The sequence below is a fragment of the Nansenia antarctica genome (assembly GCF_963989245.1).
Source record: "Nansenia antarctica genome assembly, chromosome: 7".
In the NCBI taxonomy this organism is placed as follows: Eukaryota; Metazoa; Chordata; class Actinopteri; order Argentiniformes; family Microstomatidae; genus Nansenia; species Nansenia antarctica.
This window is the reverse complement of record NC_137677.1, coordinates 50,109,903-50,131,708: the sequence shown is the minus strand read 5'-3', so window position 1 is coordinate 50,131,708 and position 21,806 is coordinate 50,109,903. Positions and strand designations below refer to the sequence as shown.

General features: G+C 48.0%; 2 protein-coding genes across 2 annotated transcripts in view; one reads left to right on the top strand and one right to left on the bottom strand.

The window, feature by feature from the left end:
• Positions 1-8,592, top strand: part of glb1l (galactosidase, beta 1-like) — a 12,798-nt gene extending 4,206 nt beyond the window's left edge. Inside the window, exons 4-16 of the mRNA XM_080535450.1 lie at positions 398-458; positions 886-980; positions 2,005-2,185; positions 2,862-2,920; positions 3,429-3,550; positions 5,096-5,136; positions 5,278-5,396; positions 5,487-5,561; positions 5,889-5,978; positions 6,803-6,916; positions 7,309-7,440; positions 7,832-8,059; positions 8,337-8,592. Of these exons, the coding sequence (XP_080391576.1) occupies positions 398-458; positions 886-980; positions 2,005-2,185; positions 2,862-2,920; positions 3,429-3,550; positions 5,096-5,136; positions 5,278-5,396; positions 5,487-5,561; positions 5,889-5,978; positions 6,803-6,916; positions 7,309-7,440; positions 7,832-8,059; positions 8,337-8,540 (1,521 nt within the window). The 3' untranslated portion in view covers positions 8,541-8,592. The remainder of the gene's footprint in view (positions 1-397; positions 459-885; positions 981-2,004; positions 2,186-2,861; positions 2,921-3,428; positions 3,551-5,095; positions 5,137-5,277; positions 5,397-5,486; positions 5,562-5,888; positions 5,979-6,802; positions 6,917-7,308; positions 7,441-7,831; positions 8,060-8,336) is intronic.
• A 1,644-nt stretch (positions 8,593-10,236) lies between these two features.
• On the bottom strand, positions 10,237-20,883 carry ankzf1 (ankyrin repeat and zinc finger peptidyl tRNA hydrolase 1). Its single transcript, XM_080536865.1, has 15 exons — positions 20,756-20,883; positions 19,988-20,142; positions 19,237-19,339; positions 18,884-19,092; positions 18,412-18,524; positions 17,945-18,098; positions 16,942-17,164; positions 14,157-14,264; positions 13,707-13,856; positions 13,223-13,360; positions 12,250-12,949; positions 11,383-11,494; positions 10,922-11,089; positions 10,600-10,670; positions 10,237-10,378 (listed from the first exon to the last, which is right to left on the bottom strand). The coding sequence occupies exons 1-15, from the start codon at positions 20,880-20,882 to the stop codon at positions 10,252-10,254; spliced, it is 2,658 nt and encodes an 885-aa protein (XP_080392991.1). The 5' UTR covers position 20,883; the 3' UTR covers positions 10,237-10,251.
• Between the last annotated feature and the right edge of the window lie 923 nt (positions 20,884-21,806).

Genomic DNA, 21,806 nt, shown 5'->3' with positions numbered 1-21,806 from the left:
CACTTCCTCCCAGTGGCCAGGATGGGGGCAGCTTGGGCTACAAATGAATCGTTTGAATCCAGAAGCATCATCTCCAGTCTGACTTTGGCATAATATAATAATATAAATAAATAAATAAACACAATTTTCTATGGAAAAAAAAAAAGACACTTTCTAAACACGTTCTCTTACTAGCCAGCTGCTCCGTTACTGGAAGAGAAATGGCTTACGAAGTTCGCATTCGCGCGTGTGTGTGTGTGTGTGTGTGTGTGTGTGCATGTGTGCGTGTGTGTGTGTGCGTGTGTGTGTGTGTGTGTGTGTGTCTGTGTCACTCTCACATACGTGTCACCTGTCTCACACTCACTGATGTGTCACCTGTCTGTCTCACACTCACAGACCTGTCTGTCTGTCCTTCCAGGGTGGTTTACCAGCTTGGCTACTACAGAAGCCCAACATCATCCTTCGCTCAGCAGACACAGGTACAGTTGAAGTTATATATACACACACACACACACCATGTGATGTAGGTGTTATGAATTGACCAGAAATACACATTAAATCCTTGACATGCAGTTATTGACCACAGTGTAGTTATTCGTTAGATTAGATTCAACATTCTTGTCATTGCACAACAAAATGTATTTTTTGCTCTAGGCACACGGTCAGCCATAGTCAGCGCCCCTGGAGCAAGTGCCTTGTTCAAGGGGACAATGGCAGAACCTTAGATACGATGTCAGCAACCCTCCAGTCACCAGCTCACATGCAGCTCCCTCCTGAGGCAGGGATCGAACCAACGACCGTCCGATTGCTAGCCAGCCTCTCTAACCTCTAGGCTCCCCCCCCTTGTTATTGATCATATTGCAGTTATTGATCCTATTATATTATTGATTTATTCTCCTGTTTCAGATTACCTCCAGGCTGTCAGCACCTGGCTGGCCGTGCTGCTTCCCAAGATGAAGCCCTGGTTGTACACCAATGGAGGCAACATCATCAGTGTCCAGGTACATACAGGTACACCCAGGCACATACAGGTATACAGGTACATACAGGTATACATGGTGCTAGACCACTGGACCACCCCAGGCCATGGTGCTAGACCACTGGACCACCCCAGGCCATGGTACTGGTGCTAGACCACTGGACCACCCCAGGCCATGGTGCTAGACCACTGGACCACCCCAGGCCATGGTACTGGTGCTAGACCACTGGACCACCCCAGGCCATGGTGCTAGACCACTGGACCACCCCAGGCCATGGTGCTAGACCACTGGACCACCCTAGGCCATGGTGCTAGACCACTGGACCACCCTAGGCCATGGTGCTAGACCACTGGACCACCCCAGGCCATGGTGTTAGACCACTGGACCACCCCAGGCCATGGTGTTAGACCACTGGACCACCCCAGGCCATGGTGCTAGACCACTGGACCACCCTAGGCCATGGTGTTAGACCATTGGACCACCCCAGGCCATGGTGCTAGACCACTGGACCACCCCAGGCCTTGGTGCTAGACCACTGGACCACCCTAGGTCATGGTGCTAGACCACTGGACCACCCTAGGACATGGTGCTAGACCACTGGACCACCCTAGGCCATGGTGCTAGACCACTGGACCACCCTAGGCCATGGTGCTAGACCACTGGACCACCCCAGGCCATGGTGTTAGACCACTGGACCACCCCAGGCCATGGTGTTAGACCACTGGACCACCCCAGGCCATGGTGCTAGACCACTGGACCACCCTAGGCCATGGTGTTAGACCATTGGACCACCCCAGGCCATGGTGCTAGACCACTGGACCACCCCAGGCCTTGGTGCTAGACCACTGGACCACCCTAGGTCATGGTGCTAGACCACTGGACCACCCTAGGACATGGTGCTAGACCACTGGACCACCCTAGGCCATGGTGCTAGACCACTGGACCACCCTAGGCCATGGTGCTAGACCACTGGACCACCCTAGGCCATGGTATTATTTTTCTGATTCTTCATGAAATGATCATGTATGTTTGGGTGACGGTCCAGGTGGAGAACGAGTACGGGAGCTACTTCGCCTGCGACTACAACTACATGCGTCACCTGCGGACGCTGTTCCGGTACTTCCTGGGGGAGGACACAGTGCTCTTCACCACGGACGGGAACACGGACAAGGAGATGAAGTGCGGCACGTTGGAGGGCCTCTACGCCACCATCGACTTCGGCACGGGTAGGGTGTGTTTTACAGAGGGCTCTCCTGGGGTGTATTCCATCAACGTCGCTAAAGGAAAATCCAGTCTTTTTTTTAATATATAAATCTTTTATATATAAATCTTGTAAAATAAGCCAGCCCCGCGGTGGTGTAGCGGGCTAAGCACTGGCCACCAGTGCATGCTGCCCACCGGGGCCGGGGTTCGTATCCCGGCTCGCCAGACCCGGATATGGCCAGGGCACATACGGGGAGCGGCATATTGGGCGGCCGCTCCCGAGGGGGGGTATAGGAGTAGTTCCGGACAAGGATCCGTCGCGCAACAGCGCCCCCGGGGTGCCGGAATAACGGTGCTGGGCTCGAGGAGCCAGTCAGCTAGTCTGCCTGGCGGCCTCCTCTGGGACTGCCGGCCACGGGGTCGTGCGGCGGATCCCTCGCAATAGGCAGGGGATAATTGGATGCTAGGCTGGGTTCAATTGGCTACCAAATTGGGTGAAAAAGGGATAAAATCTGAAAAACAAATTTAAAATAAATAAATAAATAAGCCTGCATTTCTTGATAAGTCTTGCAAAATGTAGCAAAAATAAGCCTGGATTTTTCCTTAATCGACGTTGATGGAATACCACCCTGGAATTATTTACTTAGTTGTGACAATGTTCCAGTTCCTGAAACACTTCCTGTTTTTGTTGTTTGTCAGACACCGACATATCTAAAGCCTTCCAACGGCAAAGGAGATTCGAACCAAGAGGCCCCCTGGTGAGTCCTGTTCATGTCAATTAAGTTATTAACTAGTTATTAACTGGGTATTAAGGTGTTATTAATACAGGTATTTGACATGAAAGGTTTCTTCTTAATTCTCCAGCAGTCCTCCTCCCCTCTCCTCTCCTCTCCTCTCCTCTCCTCTCCTCTCCTCTCCTCTTCCTCTCCTCTTCTCTCCTCTTCCTCTCCTCTTCCTCCCCTCTCCTCCCCTCTCCTCTCCTCTTCCTCCCCTTTCCTCTCCTCTTCCTCCCCTCTCCTCTCCTCTCCTCTTCTCTTGCTCCTCTCTTCCTCCCCTCTTCCTCTCCTCTCCTCCTCCTCCCCTCTCCTCTCCTCTTCTCTTGCTCCTCTCTTCCTCCCCTCTTCCTCTCCTCTTCCTCTCCTCTTCCTCCCCTCTCGTCTCACCTGCAACTCTTTCCCAGGTCTTTGCTGCGAAAGATGAAATGAAGAAGAGACAATGTTCTCAGAATGTTCTCACCAGTGTTCTGGTGATGGTGGTGTGTTGCAGGTGAACTCAGAGTTCTACACCGGCTGGCTGGACCACTGGGGGGACGTGCACGCCAAGGTGGACACTCAGAAGGTCAGCAGGATGCTCCAACAAATGCTGACAATGGGCGCCAACGTAAACATGTATGTCCCCTTTGATTAATAACGTTTATTAATTCAGGATTGGTTATTATTAATTAATGAATGATTGATTATTATTAATTAATGATTACATTAGGACTATTAACGTACCAGGATAAAACACATTGAGATGGGTTGTTGGCTGTGAGATGCAGCAATTAACAATAAGGGCTCTTATTTGGCAGAATGTGAAACATGTAGTTTTGCTCTCTGCTGCCCCCCTCTGGCTGCACAGAAAATGTTAAAACAAACATATATACTGTATGTTGTGAGGCAAAAACATGTGCCACCGCTTGACCATGACAACCATATTTTAGAAAGCACTTTTTTACTTCTTTACTGAACATTCTTTATCATGTGCTACCAATTCCTCATGGCCGTTTGACACTGTTTTTAAAGCTCAGATCTACATACCGAACATACATGTATATACACACCTAGGGCCGGTTTGTTTCACTGACCAGGCTTAAGCCTAACCCTAGACTAAAAAGCACCTTCAATGGAAAAGCATCAACAATCTGTCCCCCTCCTACCTTGCCGCCCTCGTCCACCTCCACACCCCCTCCCGTTGCCTCAGGTCTGACGACCAAACCACCCTCACGACCACCAGGACCAAGGTCCGGACCTGGGGTGATAGGGCCTTTTCAGCCGCAGCCCCGTCCCTCTGGAACGCCCTCCCCAACCACATCAGACAGGCCAACACCCTCCCAACATTTAAACAGGCCCTCAAAACCCACCTCTTCAAGCTTGCCTTCACCAGTTAACCCTCTCCCCCTCCCCTTCCCATGTGTCCCCAGCAGTTCCCTAATTAGGCCCCTATACTTTCTTTTATTTATTTTTTGTGTCTTTTTATTATTACTACTTGATCTTTTCAGTTTGTAAAGCGTCTTTGAGTGTCTAGAAAAGCACTATATAAGTCTAATGTATTATTATTATTATTATTATTATTAATAATAATGGAGATTTTACATTGAGGGTGTGTTCTCACTAGAACATTTGCTTCACTTGGAATCGGAGTTTAGGATAAAATTCGCTTTGCTCTGCGTCGTTTGGAGCTGTGAGAACGCGCATTCAAAGTCGCTCCCGGAGCAAACAACCAACACATGCTCCGCTTGAAAAGGGTGGTTTCGCTCCGATTAGAAACAACGCATCGAGGCTGTCCATAGGAAAACAACAGTGCATGCGTGTTGATCTGGATAAAAGCGGGACAAACAGGCAATTAAAAAATGTTCTGACCAATCAACTACCTTGATTACGTCTGTTGTTTTCGAGCAAATCAGAGAAATAATTTATGCAACAATGTTGCAATCTCATCCACTTGCTCCCTGTCATGATTCAGACTTTCATGTGAGAACATGACCTGAAGGTGTGATTTAATCCAGAACTAGAATCAAGCGTTGTCTGTGAAACCGGCCCATAACGTTGAAGCTAAGTGAAAGGCTGTGTGGTTCCACGTGTACTTGTGGTGTACCTAAACCAAGTGGCCGGTGAGTGTCATGTGTTTCCATGGTTACTCGCCAATGCAGATGTCTTCTTCTCTCACCACAGGTACATGTTTGAAGGAGGAACAAACTTCGGCTACTGGAATGGTAAAATGACCTGTAATCATTACTGTCCACGCTATCGCCAGAATACTTCTAGCATTATGGCTATATTGATGATATCATCCACATTAATGCCAATGACGGATATCGCTCATCCCTATTGTGTCTGGTCATGTGACCGTACAGGAGCCGACCATGACACGAGGTACCGGTCGGTGGTGACCAGTTACGACTACAGCGCCCCTCTGTCTGAGGCAGGGGACCCCACTGAGAAGCTGCTGGCCATCAGGGACGTCATTAAGAAGGTACCACAGTTCACACAGTGTTTGTGTGGATTATCGTCACGTTTTGGTGAAGCTATCTTGACAGCTGTATGTGTTTCTGTTCCTGTACAGTTCAGAGACGTCCCCGTGGGTCCCATGCCCCCGGCCACTCCCAAATACGCCTACGGTTTTGTGACCCTGAGAAAGGTGTGTTTATAGGACTGACAGTGACTTGGCTCCACCAGTACATCATAATAATAATAATAATATTAACAATCACAATGATAATAACTTTATTTGTATAGCAACTTTCATACAGACATAGCTTGTAATATATGCCATTTAGCTGACTCTTTTATCCAAAGCAACTTACATTGCAGTGAGTGCATACATTTTTCAGTATATCGGCCTATGGTCCCAGCAGGAATCAAACACACAACCTAAGCGTTGTTAGTGCCATGCTCTACCAGCTGAGCCACAGAGGACCACAGATTGTTATGAGCTATGTGTCTATAAGGCTGTTGTGTGTTCCAGGTGGGGAACATCAGCAGTGTACTGGACACCATCTCACCCCAGGGGCCAGTCGTATGCCAGTACCCTCTGTCCTTCGAGGAGATGAAGCAGGTAGGAGGAGAGCCAACTGATGTTCTGCTGGGTCCAGTTATTCAAAACCTTTAATCTTTAACCTTTAATCTCTGATCCAGGATATCAGATCTATCTGGCTGATTTTGAGTTGTATTAGGGAAATCAGCCAGATCCATCTGATCCTGGATCAGAGAAAAAGAATCAGGATCATTCTGATCCAGATTAAAAGTTTTGAACAACTGGGCCCTGGTGTTGACAGTAGGTTCAGTATCACTGATGGGCCAGAACATAATGACCACCTGCCTGATGTGCTGTTGGGATAGCCTTCGTTTTCCATCATGCATCGACGAGCCTTGGGCACCCAACACCCTGTCGCCCTAGCAACACCCTGTCGCCCTAGCAACACCCTGGCAACCCTATTCCATCAATGTTGCTAAAGATGTTTAGGAATGTTTTCCTTTAGCGACGTTGATGGAATACCCCCCAGGATTACCCCCCAAGTAAACACTACTTTACATTGTTAGCAGGCTCACAAAACAAACATTTCCGAACATTAAATCGGATGCCGAAATGCGGACCAAAACACTAGGCCGTGTCACATATTGTGTATTGTGTGTAGTAGTATGGGTATATATATTGTGTGTTGTGTGTAGTACTATGTGTATATATATTGTTTATTGTGTGTAGTACTATGGATATATATATATATATATATATATATATTGTGTATTGTGTGTAGTACTATGGGTATATAGTGTATTGTGTGTAGTACTATGGGTATATAGTGTATTGTGTGTAGTACTATGGGTATATAGTGTATTGTGTGTAGTACTATGGGTATATATATTGTGTATTGTGTGTAGTACTATGGGTATATGCTGTACCGGACTACACTACCCAGAGATCTCCCAGAGGCCACACCCCTCATCTCTCCTCTGAATGGCGTCCATGATCGCGCGTACGCGTCCGTCAACGGGGTAGGTCCAGTATTCAATAATACAACATTATTATTATTTTTAGATATGTCTTTATATATGTATTTAGGGCATTTCTGCATTAATGGGATAGAGACAGTAGAGATTGACAGGAAGGAAGAGTGAGAGAGGAGGGATGCAGGATATGTCGACGGCCAGAATCGAACCCGGGGACCCTGCAATTACAGGGCTGACACTTAGTGTGCAACGCCACCAAGCGCCCCAATACAACATTATTCTGATCTGTCATTCTGAACTATGATCTGATCCACGCACACTGAGTGTGTGTGGTTGTGTTGACTCTGAGTGTGTGTGGTTGTGTTGACTCTGAGTGTGTGTGGTTGTGTTGACTCTGAGTGTGTGTGGTTGTGTTGACTCTGAGTGTGTGTGGTCAGGTGTTCCAGGGACTGCTGGAGAGGGACACCGCTCTGGTGATGAACATCACTGGGCAGAGGGGAGACACTCTGGACCTCCTCCTGGAGAACATGGGCCGGGTCAACTTTGGCAGTAAGATCAACGACTACAAGGCAAGTCCAACTGCCCAGTAAACAAAGAGTCCAAAAGACGTCCTCAGGGAAGCCGGAATGTGGGTTCAGATTACGTCTTTCTAGGACGTCCAGATGAAGACGATTCTGTAGTCCGTAAGACGTCCTAAAGACGTCACCTGGACGTCCTAGAAAGACGTCATCTGAACCCACATTCCGGCTTCCCTGACGATGTTTTTTGGACTCTTTGTTTACTGGGTGGCTTCGTTATTAGAAGAAAGACACACTTCATTATTATTCTGTCATTTTGTGCTCGCAGAAGAAAAAAACCTTGAAACCCACACAAATAGATTCCAATGTCAGACAGACAAATATACAGGAGAAATAATACTGTACATTGTAACAAAAGTAACTGTGATTTCCTGTGCTTCAGGGCCTCTTGAGCAACCTGATCCTTGGTAAAGACGTGCTGACCGACTGGCAGATCTACCCCCTGGACATCGACGTGACCATCGCGGGTGGATGGCCTCATTCAGGCCTGAGAGACGCCCCTCCAGGCCCACAGAGAGAGCCCTCAACTGGGCCGGTGTTCTACATGGGCACCCTGCAGCCCAATGGCCTGGCCTGGGACACCTTCCTCAAGCTGAACGGCTGGACCAAGGTGAGTCCTGGACAGCGTTTACCATTTACATGTCAACCATTTAACAGACGCTTTTATCCAAAGCGACTTAGACCAAATGTATTTGAATCATCTATACATCAGTCATCATTGTAAGAAAAAGTAATCTATGCTAGGACCAGGGGCCAGTGGCAATTACAATGCTTTCTTTTTTCTTTTCTTTTTTTTAAGTTCTAGTTCCGACATGTCATGAATGCACCATTAACCTCATGGCGCCTACTCCTTCTCCTCATCTTCCTCCTCCCCCTCTTCCTCCCAGGGTCAGGTGTGGATCAACGGTGTGAACCTGGGTCGGTACTGGCCCGCCAGAGGCCCCCAGCAGACCATGTACGTCCCCGGCCCCCTGCTCAGCACCACCCGGCCAAACAACATCACTGTGCTGGAGCTGGAGCGCGCCCCCCCACACACACAGGTGTTCTTCATGGACCGGGCCCAGCTCAACAACACCTCAGACCAGTCATGACAGACGATGACAACGGGCGTGTTCGTAAATACACTCTGAGGGCACCGGGGCGCAACCAGGGGGTGCTCTCTGACGGTTCGGAAATTAACTGATTTCAGTTGAAACAGCAGATTTCCAGAGCGTATTTACGAACGCACCCAACGACTCTGAGACAGACAGACAGGGGTGTGTTGAGGAGGGTGCAACGTTACTGAACAGTCAGATAGAAATGTGTAGAACAGATGTTCGGTCACTTGTATATCTACGATGAAGGCGCAGTCTCATGAACACACCCCGTGCCTCTCTCTCAGAGTGCTCTCTGTTAACATTGCTGCTGTATCACCTAATGCTTCATCTATTGGAGACAGGAATCGGGGGGGTTTATCAAATCATTGTTGGTATCAAACACATTCCTGATTCCATTCATTACAATGAGCCGGTCCTCCGATTTCTACCTCCACCAGCCTCACTCTCTCAAAATCATGTTTTTAATCATTCAACGAATCACAAGAATATCAATTCTTGATAACATTTTATTCAGTTAGTTATCAGACAGGGTTCCTACAAGTTTCAACAAGTAAAATTTAAGACCTTTTTTAGACCTCTTTGGATGGAATTTTTGACCTATTCGCGACACCATATGATAGCTTTTTGTCATCCTCGAGGTGATGAAATTAGGGATTTCACTGCCATACAGACAAAAAAGTCTGAAGGATAATTAATATAAAATAAACAAGTCCCATAATTACTCAAAAGTACATTTTCATTTCCGCGTAAATAGATGTGGTCGGACTGATTTACTTGCAGGACAAGCTAATCTCATTTATAATACCTAGCACCTAATTTTGTAGTCCTAATAACTGAAATGTGAGACCTTTTTAGGCCTTATAAATCGCATTGCTGGATTTTAGACTTTAAGGCTTTTTAAGACCAGCGTGGGAACCCTGATCAGAGCATCTTAGTCAGTATATCGCATGTCACAACTGCTAAAACCAGACTTTTTGGTGTCTTTACTTTCCACACAATTGCATCCAAATAGTACAGTAATCTGCAGTCAGCAAATATCTTGTAACGTGTTTAAAAGATACATTGAAGGTTTGGTTTTTCAGTTCCAGCTCAGGAAGGGATGAATGAACGAGTACAGAGTATTATGGTCACTGTTTTGACTTGATTTAATAACATTTGCTGTGCTTCTGTTGCCTCAGAATGCTTTACAGATACTGTAAATATATGATGTTTTGCACTCATTTACAATTCATTTCAATAAATGAATTTCTTAAGAAATACATTGTGCATATATTCCTCATCATCACACATTATGATATGCATTGTATACCATTTCAATTATATTTGCCACTGCCACATCCTGTCATTTGACACCAGCCAAACAGTCACATCCTAAGAAGACCTTGAGCCGAGGTATCTTTAGCTCCAGTTTGCTTCAAGGTATCTTTAGCTACAGTTAGCTTCAAGGTATCTTTAGCTACAGTTAGCGTCAAGGTATATTTAGCTACAGTTAGCTTCAGCTTCTCTTGCGTGAGTCTGTCCCATCGTGGTTAGCTGTCAGGTCCTGGGGGGGAGGGGCCTGGGCCTTGCGGTGGGCCTGCCAGGTCCTGGGGGGAGGGGCCTGGGCCTTGCGGTGGGCCTGTCAGGTCCTGGGGGGAGGGGCCTGGGCCGTGCAGTGGGCCTGTCAGGTCCTGGGGGGAGGGGCCTGGGCCTTGCGGTGGGCCTGTCAGGTCCTGGGGGGAGGGGCCTGGGCCTTGCGGTGGGCTTGGACACAGCGAGGCGTGCAGAAGGAAAAGTCCAGGTACTGAAACGGGACTTTACCGACCAGAGACTCCCCACACTGCCAGCACCGTCTGGGAGAGAGAGAGAGAGGGAGGGAGGGAGGGAGGGAGGGAGGGAGGGAGGGAGAGAGAGAGAGAGGAGAGAGAGAGAGAGGAGGGGGGGGGGGAGAGAGAGAGAGGGAGAGAGGAGGGGGGGGCGGGGGTTAACCACTGTTAACGCAGACAGAGTTCCTTCATTGACCAACTTTTCGTGTCCAAGTATTTGTGTTAAAAAGGAAGTATTGGACGTTTACGGTGTGTTTGACAGGACGTCCCCTGTCATCGACTTCTGTGCCGCCAGCCTCTTCTCTGCCGCCAACGCCCTCTGTGTCCCAACAGAAGAGACGGTCAGGTGTCACACTCAACCCAGACTCACACTCATCTCATGTTGAAACAACACACTAAGGGCCGGTTTCACAGACAAGACTTAAGACTAATCCTAGGGAAGAAAAGCATCTTCAATGGAAATGTTTACACTGAAAGTGTGATTAAGTCCAGCACCAGGCTTAATTAAGCCTCGTCTGTGAAACCGGCCCTAAATCCTTTGTTCATAATACTAGTCATATATTTTGATACCTTCTCCCGGTCAGTTAGAGATGCAAATCTTTTCTTCTCCTCCACCTCCAACTCCAGTTTCTTCCTCTCTTCTTTCTGCCCTTTCTCCCTCTGTTTCTTCGCTGCTTTCTGCGTCTTCTTCTTCTCCGTCTTCTTGGACTCCAGCTCTGCGGTTAGCGGCGCAGGGACCTGGAACACACGCAATATTTCAACGGAGATTCATAAAGTCAGGTTCCCAAAATAGGTTGTGCATTCTGCATTGTTTTCCTTTTTTTTTTTTACCATTTAGCAGGCACTTTTTTTATCCAAAGCGTCTTACAATTAGAGATTACAGGGACAGTCTCCTTGGAGTAATTTATGTCTGAGTGCCTTAAGTGCCACTATCCCCTAGGCCAACACTATCCCATTGTGTGTGTGTGTGTGTGTGTGTGTGTGTGTGTGTGTGTGTGTGTGGAGAAAGCGCAGTGGCGGTAGCAGCGGACCTGAGCCTTGCTGTAGTCGTACTGGTCAGGGTTCTCCGCCATGTACTTCCTGAAGGTGTTCCTGGTGTCTTTCTCAGGCGCCACGCCATAGGGTGTCTGGCCTTTCTTATCCCTGCTCACACAACCAAAACAACCATCAGCCTCACCCACCAACTGCCACCAACACATATCCATGGTAACCCACCAACTGCCAAAACAAATAGGGTTTAAATCACCAACTGCCAAAACATTCCGCAACACCTGCCACCTAGAGTGCCAAGTGTTCTGTGTGGCGTTTACATAGCAACAACATTCTGATTGGCTACAAAATAAAGCATCATCATTAATTTATTCGTTTATGGTGAATAAAGTCACCCGTAGCCCTCTAGAATGTCGACAATTCAGGTGACTTTAATATAATAACTATAATGTTATAATGACTTTAATAACACTGAATGAGTTAATGCTTAAAACGTCCGTTGTCTGTTTATCATAACGCTTCTTGAAGATGGAAGAAGATCGACTGTACCTTGGATCCAGACAGACAACAACAGGTGATAGAGAGAGCGTTAAAGTCAGCAGACCTTATTGCATCTCTGCGTGTGGTTTTGGACCAGACACCTAAGCAGTGTTCATTTTGACAGGCTATTTTACATTTCGGCGATGACTAAGCCTAGACTAAAATGTTTTCGGTTTTTGTCAACTAAAAGGAGACTAAAAATAAGAAGGATCAAAATGACTAAAAGTGATTACAAAACAAATGTGCATCTTCGTCTAAAGACTTAAGACTAAAGGTAAAATCGCCTGCCAAAATTAACACTGCACCTAAGCATCATGTGATTTGTGTCAGGTTCAACGTTAGGTTCTACGTAGCTGGTGTGTGTGTACCTGCAGGCAGGGTCACAGCCCACGCCCATCAGGAACCAGACCACGCCCTTCTGTCCAGCAGCAGAGGCCACGTGGAGCAGGGTGAAGCCAGAGGAGTCGATGGGCTTGTTGAGGAGGTGCAGCGGGTGGAGGGCTTTAGAGGTGTCCAGGGCCAGGGAACCCAGGGGTGGAGCTAGGGCCCCCGGGGGCGGAGCTAGGGCATCCAGGGGTGGAGCTAGGGGTCCCAGGGGTGGAGCTAGGGCGTCCAGGGGTGGAGCTAGGGCATCCAGGGGTGGAGCTAGAGGTCCCAGGGGTGGAGCTAGGGCGTCCAGGGGTGGAGCTCGGGCACCCAGGGGTGGGGCTAGGGCACCCAGGGGTGGGGCTAGGGCATCCAGGGGTGGAGCTAGGGCACCCAGGGGTGGAGCTAGGGCATCCAGGGGTGGAGCTAGGGCATCCAGGGGTGGAGCTAGGGCATCCAGGGGTGGAGCTAGGGCATCCAGGGGTGGAGCTAGGGCACCCAGGCCTGCACGGTCCTGTGAGGGGCAGCTCTCCTTGTTCTCCTGGTTCTCCTGGACCTCCTGGTTGTCCTGGTTCCTTTCTCCATCCTGGTCTGGCGTCTCCCCGGGCGGCTGCAGGAGGCCCTGCAGGGAGGCCAGGTCCCCGGTCTTACAGGCTGTGAAGAGCGCGTCCCTCAGGCCGTACTCCCACGCCTCGTCCACCTCTGAGGAGATGCAGAGAGCAAGCAGTCGGTTAGCAGTCCCCCACTGCATCCACAATACCCTGTTAGCATTAGTAATGTTAGCATGTGTTATGTTAGCATGTACCATGTTAGCGTGTGCAATGTTAGCACGTGCAATGTTAGCGTGTGCCATGTTAGCGTGTGCCATGTCAGCATGTACCGTGTTAGCGTGTGTTATGTTAGCGGTGTGCCGTGTTAGCATTAGCTGTGTTAGCATGTGCCATGTTAGCGTGTGCTAGGGTTAGGGTCTCACACCTTCCTCAGGCTGAGTCTTCTTGCTCTGGGGTTTCCTCTTCCCCTTGCCCTTCCCTGGCCTCTCCTCGCTGTCCACTTCCTGTGGAGGCGGAGCCTCTGATGGTGCCTCCTGCTCATCAGCCTCCTTCTGACTCCCACCTGAATACAGACACACAGAAACAACCAAATACTTTTTTACTTGTAATACCACTTGTATGCATTAAATACAGTGATACAAATTCTGTATCAACACAACACTGGTTGAAACAAAGAGTACATTTACACAAGACAGTCCTTTACAGACATTAAGACGATAGAAATAGAATGCTTCTATTCCCCCTGCCCCTCACCCTCACCCTCCCCTCCATCCTCACCCACACACACACACCCTTCCCCTCACCCAGACCCCCCACACCCTCCCTCTCTCCCATGCCCTCACCCTCTCCCACACCCTCGCCCTCCCCTCCATCCTCACCCTCCCCTACCCCCTCCCCTCCATCCTCACCCTCTGCCCTGCGGCCCTCCTTCCTCCTGCGACGTCTCTTCCTGGTGTGTTGGACCTCGTACTCTCGTAGGTCCAGGGTCCCCAGCGTCACCTCCACCATCTCCAGGGTTACAGACCCCTCCTCTCCGGAGCTCCCGTCACTCCTCGCCCCTACCAGAGTACCATGAGAGGTTAGAGAGGCCGGCCAGCGAGGCCAGTTCTGTGTGCTGCTCTGTGTGCTGCTACCTTCCCCCACATCCTCACCCTCCCCCGCCCCCCCCCCCCCCACCTCCCTCTGGACTCACCGGCCAGGCCTGGGTCTGGGCTGGGCTGGGCTGTGCTGACACCCTCACCCTCACCCTCACCCTCACCCTCACCCTCACCCTGGACTCAACGGCCAGGCCTGGGTCTGGGCTGGGCTGGGTTGTGCTGACAACCTCCCCCTACCCCTCCCCCTCCCCCTGAACTCACCGGCTGGGCCTGGGCCTGGGTCTGGGCTGGGCTGGGTCGCCACCTTCGGTGCCTTCTTCTTCCACACTTTCTTAGGACTGAAGATGTCCGACACGTCCACGTCTTTCCCTGTGAGTCGGTAGAAGATTTCCAATTAGATTCAACCTTTTTGTACAAAGAAATTTATTTTTAGCTCTAGGCACAGGGTCAGCCATAGTCAGTGCCCCTGGAGCAATTACGGGTTAAGTGCCTTGCTCAAGGACACAACAGCAGTGTCACCAGCTCCAGTCACCAGCTCCCTCCTGAGGCGAGGATCGAACCAGCGACCTTGCGATTGCTAGCCGGCCTCTCTAAACTCTAGGCTACCTGCCGCCCCTACATAAATCATATGGCAACAGTCGACTCAATCAAAACAAATACAGTATGTTAAAGAATTAATTTCAACCCCTTTGATTGTGCCTTAGGGTCTCCTATAACATGTCTCTGGGGACATGAGTCAGTCCCCATTCGGCCTCCAAACGTGGTTTTGTTTGGTCTAAACATACACCTACCCTGTTGTAAATTCATTGCCTATCACCCAAAACAACAGATGGTTTGCTCCGAGGACATTACATTTTTGGATTCATTTAGCAGATGCCTTTATCCAAAGCGATTTAAAACAAATACATTTGTCTAAGTAAGTGAATCATCTATGTGTCAGTCATCATCATAAGATGCTAGGGCCAGAGGCCATTGGCAGTTACAACGCTAAAAGAAGGAAGAATTAGGCCCAATTCCAATTCACCCCTACGGCTCCGTTTTCACCCCTACGGCTCTGTTTTTCGCGTTCACATGTAGGGTAGAGGTGTCCCAATTCTTGTTTTTATGTAGGGTAGTGCGAAGTGGTAGAGCTTTTCAGGGCTCCGTTTCAAGATTTTTCACGACCAGACTAGGTTAGAGCCATGGCCCTACGTTCCACAATGCCTTGCGAATCATCTACAGAAATCTATCGCTCTAGGCCAGGGGTTTTCAAAGTTCAAGACAGTGAGCCTCCCCTAAGAGAACTGTGACATACACACTGTCTGCCAGGGGATAGTTTAGCCGCTGCTGTCTCTCCCATCATTATTTTCTCACACACATTTCCTTGGCAGCTGGCAGCACTAAGGTTTCCCCAATAGTGTGCGGCTTACCTGCAATGCGTAATGCCACCCGATATGATGCCTCAGTAGCCTTGACATTAGTTTGACTGAATTGTTGAATGACACGCTTTTCTCCTAGTAACGCTTGGAGTTTCCTTTGGAAAAACTCTGGTGGTTTGGATGCTAGCTTGTTGTGCTTAGTTTCTAGATGGCGGCAAAGTTTTGCAGGTCTCATGCTGTCATTAGCCAGCACCTCTTTGCAAATGAGATATTGCGGTCGTGGGTAGTCGTTTGAACCCAGGTAAATCCTAAATTGATCAAATCAAATCAAATCAAATGTTATTTGTATAGCGCATTTCTTACAAGATGCAACTCAATGCGCTTCACACAATGAAAATGTTCAGTCAATCAGTCAATCAATCAATCAATCAATACTGACAGAGCCGCGAGCAGGCAAAAGTAAAAACCTGTACACTATGTAGCCAGGAAAAATTCCCTTGCAGCCCTCTACCAATAGAGCGATTACTAGCCAGTTTGCCTATCAGTACCCAGCGGTGGGCCTCCACACCCCCCCACAGGGAGCCCCCGCCGCCCCACGCACCCAGCCCGCCCCACCACCAACACACCCGGCCCAGCTTCATTGATATAGGCTTCATCGTATTTCCTATGTTTTTGGTTTGCTGCCAGAAGGCTCAGGTTGTGGCATTTAAATTAGTTGTTTCTCACACTCTTTCACACTCTCTCTCACATCCGTTGCTAGCCAGACATCCGTTGCTAACAGACGTTTTGGCGCGTGACTAACTATAAAGCAGGGCTACATTTATTTCATTTATAGCTTAACACAATACAGCCTGCAATGTCCTCAAATTTAGCATACATCTCTCCCATTATTTCTTTACATTTTCTTTGTCTATAAAAAAAAATCAAATTTCATTCAAAAACATTAAACCAAATGTTATTTTACACAAGCTCCGCGCCTCCCTTGAAGCTCTCTGGCACCCCCCCTGGGGAGGCGCGCCTCACACTTTGAAAACCCCTGCTCTAGGCAATATGGAAAACAACCACAAATGTAATTACTTTTTCTTCGTTAATAAAGATTTGAAAAATTATGATAACATCGTATTATCTTAGTTTAATGTAATTTCAATGTATAATAGAACTTTTCTTTATAACAAGCATTGCTGTGTGTGTCTATGCCGACCTAACCATAGAAATACACCATCGGAGCGCGATTCACATTTCCACTCCAGAACAAGATGTAAAATCCTGTTTATTTAGCTGTACATGTTTTAAGGGTGATTTGAAACACATCTCTGATCGCTGATTTGTGAATGATAGTCTCACATTTGGACATATTTCCTGTTGCATTTCACCCCTTTAATGGCATATGACAGCCGAAATGTAACTAATGTTCAAACGCTTAGTTAATGCACTTGTTACCGCTCCTCTAATAACCCCCCACACACACACACACCACACACACAGCCCCACCACACACACACACCCTACACACCCCCACCACACACATACACACACACCCCCACCACTCATACACCCCCACCACACACACACCCCCACCACACACACCCCCACCACACACAGACACACACACACACACACACACCCTACACCCCCCTACCACACACACACAGGTACAGAGGAGTATAAGAGTATTCCTATGGTCGTACCGTACAGGTGGAGAGAGGACAGCATGCCGTGGGCTCTCTTCACCTCTCTGAAGGTGGCCCTGCGGGTGGGGAAAGGCAGCGTGCGGACGCGGTGGTCCTTCTTGTCCAGCGCCGCCGTCCGGCCCCCGTAGAAGATGTTTTTATTGTAGCTGGGGGCGCGCAGGAATATCGCTCCCGCTTCCTTCAGGTGTTCAGACCAGCTCTCCAGCAGGTCCTGGATCTCCTGCAACAGCCGAAACCCGGGGACAAACACTTGAGACAGACAGAGGGACTGTAAGTATACATTTTGGGGGCGGCTGTGGCTCAGGAGGTAGAGCCGGCGTCTAATGATCGCAAGGTCGGCAGATCGGCGATTTGAACCCCGGTTGGCCACATGTCGAAGTGTCCTTGGGCAAGACACTTAACCCCAAATTGCTCCCAATGAGCGGGCCGGCCGGGCCTTGCATGGTAGCTTGCCGCCACTGGTGTGTGTATGTGTGTGTGAATGGGGTGAATGAGAGGCTGTTGGAAAGCGCTTTGGAATAAGGCGCTATATAAGTCAGTCCATTTACCATTTATTTATTATTTCATTTAAGTAATTTAGGAAACGGTGTGGAAAGAAGTACATTCAATACAGTCAGATCACGTCAGAAGTAAAACCTTCCGTAAGAACAACAAGTTCCGTACACCAAACTGAGTCAGTTATTCATGTGTGTGTTTGAGAGGGAATACTTAGAGCTGTGTGTTGTTACAGGTGTGTGTGTGTGTTGTTACAGGTGTGTGTGTGTGTGTGTGTGTGTGTTGTTACAGATGTGTGTTGTTAGAGGTGTGTGTGTTGTTACAGGTGTGTGTGTGTGTGTGTGTGTGTGTTGTTACAGGTATGTGTGTGTGTGTGTGTGTGTGCGTGTTGTTACAGATGTGTGTTGTTAGAGGTGTGTGTGTGTGTGTGTGTGTGTGTGTGTGTGTGTGTGTCTGTGTGTGTGTGTGTTGTGTGTGTGTTACTAGTGTGTGTTGTGTTTCTTGCCTTGACGAGGGCGGCCTCGTTGTACCGCCTCAAGGCGGCGCCGGCTGATTTGGGGGCGTGGCTTCTGTTCTGGGAGTCCTTGAGACCCTGGGCCGTGCCCCGCTTGGCCCGCACCGTGTACCGATGGAACGTCTTGTGCTGCAGAACCTCTCTCCTGTCATACAACCACCATCATCATCATCATCATCATCATCATCACAATCAGCATAAATACAGTTGAACAGTGAGATACAGGTAGTGATCTTGAAATATGCGACAGCAGCTGGTGAAAGCGGGAACAAGTCGGCAGCCAACCAAATGTTCAGTGAGTAATCCCCACTACTCTAGCGAGTTTGTCGTTGATTTTCAACAACGTTGACATTTATTTACATTTTCCTGAATGAAAGTCTCAGAACATTTAGATTGGTTGCCAACTTGTTCCAACTTTCACCAGCTGCTGTCACACTGATTGGAGATCAACCACTGACCCTTGAAACACGGCCCCAGCGAAGTGTCCGCCCCCGGTCATCAGGACCACCCAGACGGACTTGAGGCTGATGTCCCGCAGAGACGCCACCACGTCCCCCTCCTCAGTGTCAGACTGGAACGCAACAAGGTGAGATTAAACATTGGCATGCAGGAATATAACTGACACATTATTCTGAAATCATTCCCGCTTGGGGGGGGGGGGTCTATTAAGAGGCGAATTAAGCTCTAAAAAACAAGGGGGAAAAAGCAATAAAATGGGGGAAATATTACTTACAATTAGCATAATTATCTGCCAACAGAACAGAACAATTTCACTTCCGAGATGTTCTTAAAACAAGTAAAAGATATCTTCTTTTTTTTTTTTTGCAGCGCAGTAGTGCAGTAAGACAAAAAAAACAAGCATATATTGCCTTGATTTAAGATATTTAATCTTACTTCGATTTACTTTTTGCAGTGAGGGGCTAAGCTCACCTTGCTTCGAAGGACACAGCGGTACACAGAGAGATACTGGCCCTGGGCGTTCTGGAACACCACCCTGCTGGAGAGTCTAGCAGAGGCCTCAGGCTCCAGGGAGCTCTCGCTCTCCGCAGGCGCCATGCCGTTGCTGTTCACCGCCCGGTCGCTGTCCGAATCGCTGTCTTCTGAGTCAGAGTCTGTCCCTGAGATGCTGGACATGTCTCCTGCGAGCAGAGCAGAATGAGAGAAAAGGCTGTTTCTTAGATATAGAGTCTTGTATAACAGCTAACACACAAGTCAAGGTTTATATTGCTTTTCAGACCTCTCTTCTGTTAACTGCCTAACTGAGGCTTCAGGTCACTACTCACCTAGACCAGTCTTCCTCTCAAACTCGTCCATGGTGACGGGCGCCTGTCCCACAATCCTTTGCCTCAGGTTGAAACGATGCCAGTCAAGCTTGTAGTGTTCCATCTGAGAGTGACATGACAACATTTACACTCTATTCACTTTGATCACTTTAATATAATTATTATATATATTCATACGTAAGTGTATTTATAGTCCTATTACCCCCTCAACTGACCCCCTGTATATTGTGTAAAAGACCATTACAAATGGATTTGATTTTGATTTTATTGAGCCATGGACAAGGAGTTGCCAGTCAGTTGATGTCTCCCCCCCCCCCCTCCCCCACACACACACACACTCTGTTGAACAACCCCTCAACATGTGGTACACTGACTCTCAGTACCCCCCAATCACTGTGGACAACTATTTTAGCCTTTGCACTACTGCTGTTTGCTAATACTTCCTTTGCACATGACATAGATTATATAGCCTCTAATTTATACATGTGTGTATACACCATGCTGTACATTGCTACCTTAACTGTACATAGCTACCTTAACTGTACATAGCTCATAACTGTATATACCTCTAACTAACGTACTTGCCATACTGTACTTTATCACCTTATTACACTTATCACTATCATGTTTTATATTACTATTTGCACTTCTGGTTAGATGATAAGCTGCATTTCGTTGTCTGGTACTTGTACAGTAAAGTTGAATCTAATCTAAAAAAATAAATGTAAAAAAAAATCTAATCTTGATGCACCTGATCTTCCCGGGTGTCGAAGGGGCACTGGCAGGCGGAGCAGACCATCCTGTCTGAGACGGACACCTCCCTGGCGGGTCCTCCCTCCCTGGTCGCTCCTCCCTCTCTCTGGATCTCCTCTGGGACAATCTCCTCCGGGCACAGACTCACTCCTCCTGTGTACACATGACATCTTGTGTAAGTCTGTTTCTGGATAGAGCATACGCTTAGGTTACTTGGTGTCTTTCCTCCACTTAGAAAAAATTAAATACTCTATAAGAGGTTCAATTGATAGATAGATTTCACCTCATATGGGACCCTATCCTATCCTACACTGAGACCTTGACCTTCCCCGACTCTGTAGAAACTGGAAGCATTTAACTTGTATTATTTATTTCTATTTTTCTTTTATTTTTGTCTGTATTTTATTTTCTCTTTTGCTCATGTTTTGTTTCTATGTTTTTAGATTTTGTTTATATGTCTTTAAATGTATTAGTATGTTGAAAGAAAGGTTGGTTTGAAAAAAAGGTATTAAAAAAGGTATAGGTTTATTTATTTATTCTCCTATATATGTTCACATGTGCTTTGAAACATACCCCCCCACCCCCGCCCGCCCCCAAAAAATAAAACGTAGGTTATCGGTTCGACTCCCGTTGGGAATAACTCACTGCAATGTAAGTGGCTTTGGATAAAAGCGTCAGCTAAATTGGCGTGGCATTATATTATTATTATCTATCGTCATACATGGACAAGCTAGGCCACACATGGCTTCTTTTAGTGATACCCCACCTTGAGTATTTGAGGGAGGGTCGCCGTGCTCCTGGCTCTGGACACCTGTGACTTCCCGCAGCAGGTCGAGTCCTGGATCTTGAAGGAGGTAGTCAAAGACAGAGAGGTATTCCGTGACAGCTGTCATGGTGAACTCTGCTGGAGAATGTGGATCAAAACACAGAACGTCGAAATGAGTCCCACGCCCATCAGGATTTCCACCAAATGGCCGTTAAATGCTGAATAAACAAAAAATACTGTTTTATCTGATAGATAAGACCTGTGTACCATGAACGACCACGTAGCCATGTTTAGCTCACTAATGTTGGCGAGTCTCCACCTGCAGTCTCCTATCTAGTAGCTACAAGGCTCTTTGAAGATAGTAAAGACTAGCTGACAGGTCCCTTTCAGGACCCTTACAGCTCCCTTTCTGTTGGCTCTCTTCGTGATCAGTGTGTGTACAGACTAGAGAGGAGAGGTAGATCAGACTAGAGAGGAGAGGTAGATCAGACTAGAGAGAGGTAGAGAGGAGAGGTAGATCAGACTAGAGAGAGGTAGAGAGGAGAGGTACATCAGACTAGAGAGAGGTAGAGAGGAGAGGTACATCAGACTAGAGAGAGGTAGAGAGGAGAGGTAGATCAGACTAGAGAGAGGTAGAGAGGAGAGGTACATCAGACTAGAGAGAGGTAGAGAGGAGAGGTACATCAGACTAGAGAGAGGTAGAGAGGAGAGGTACATCAGACTAGAGAGAGGTAGAGAGGAGAGGTAGATCAGACTAGAGAGAGGTAGAGAGGAGAGGTACATCAGACTAGAGAGAGGTAGAGAGGAGAGGTACATCAGACTAGAGAGAGGTAGAGAGGAGAGGTAGATCAGACTAGAGAGAGGTAGAGAGGAGAGGTAGATCAGACTAGAGAGGAGAGGTAGAGAGGAGAGGTAGATCAGACTAGAGAGAGGTAGAGAGGAGAGGTAGCTTAGCTATCTTAGCTTAGCTGAGACTGACTCCACTTCTCTGCCTCTCTGGTCACTCACAGTCACAGTTGCTAAAACTGGCAACTGGTCACTACGAAAACTT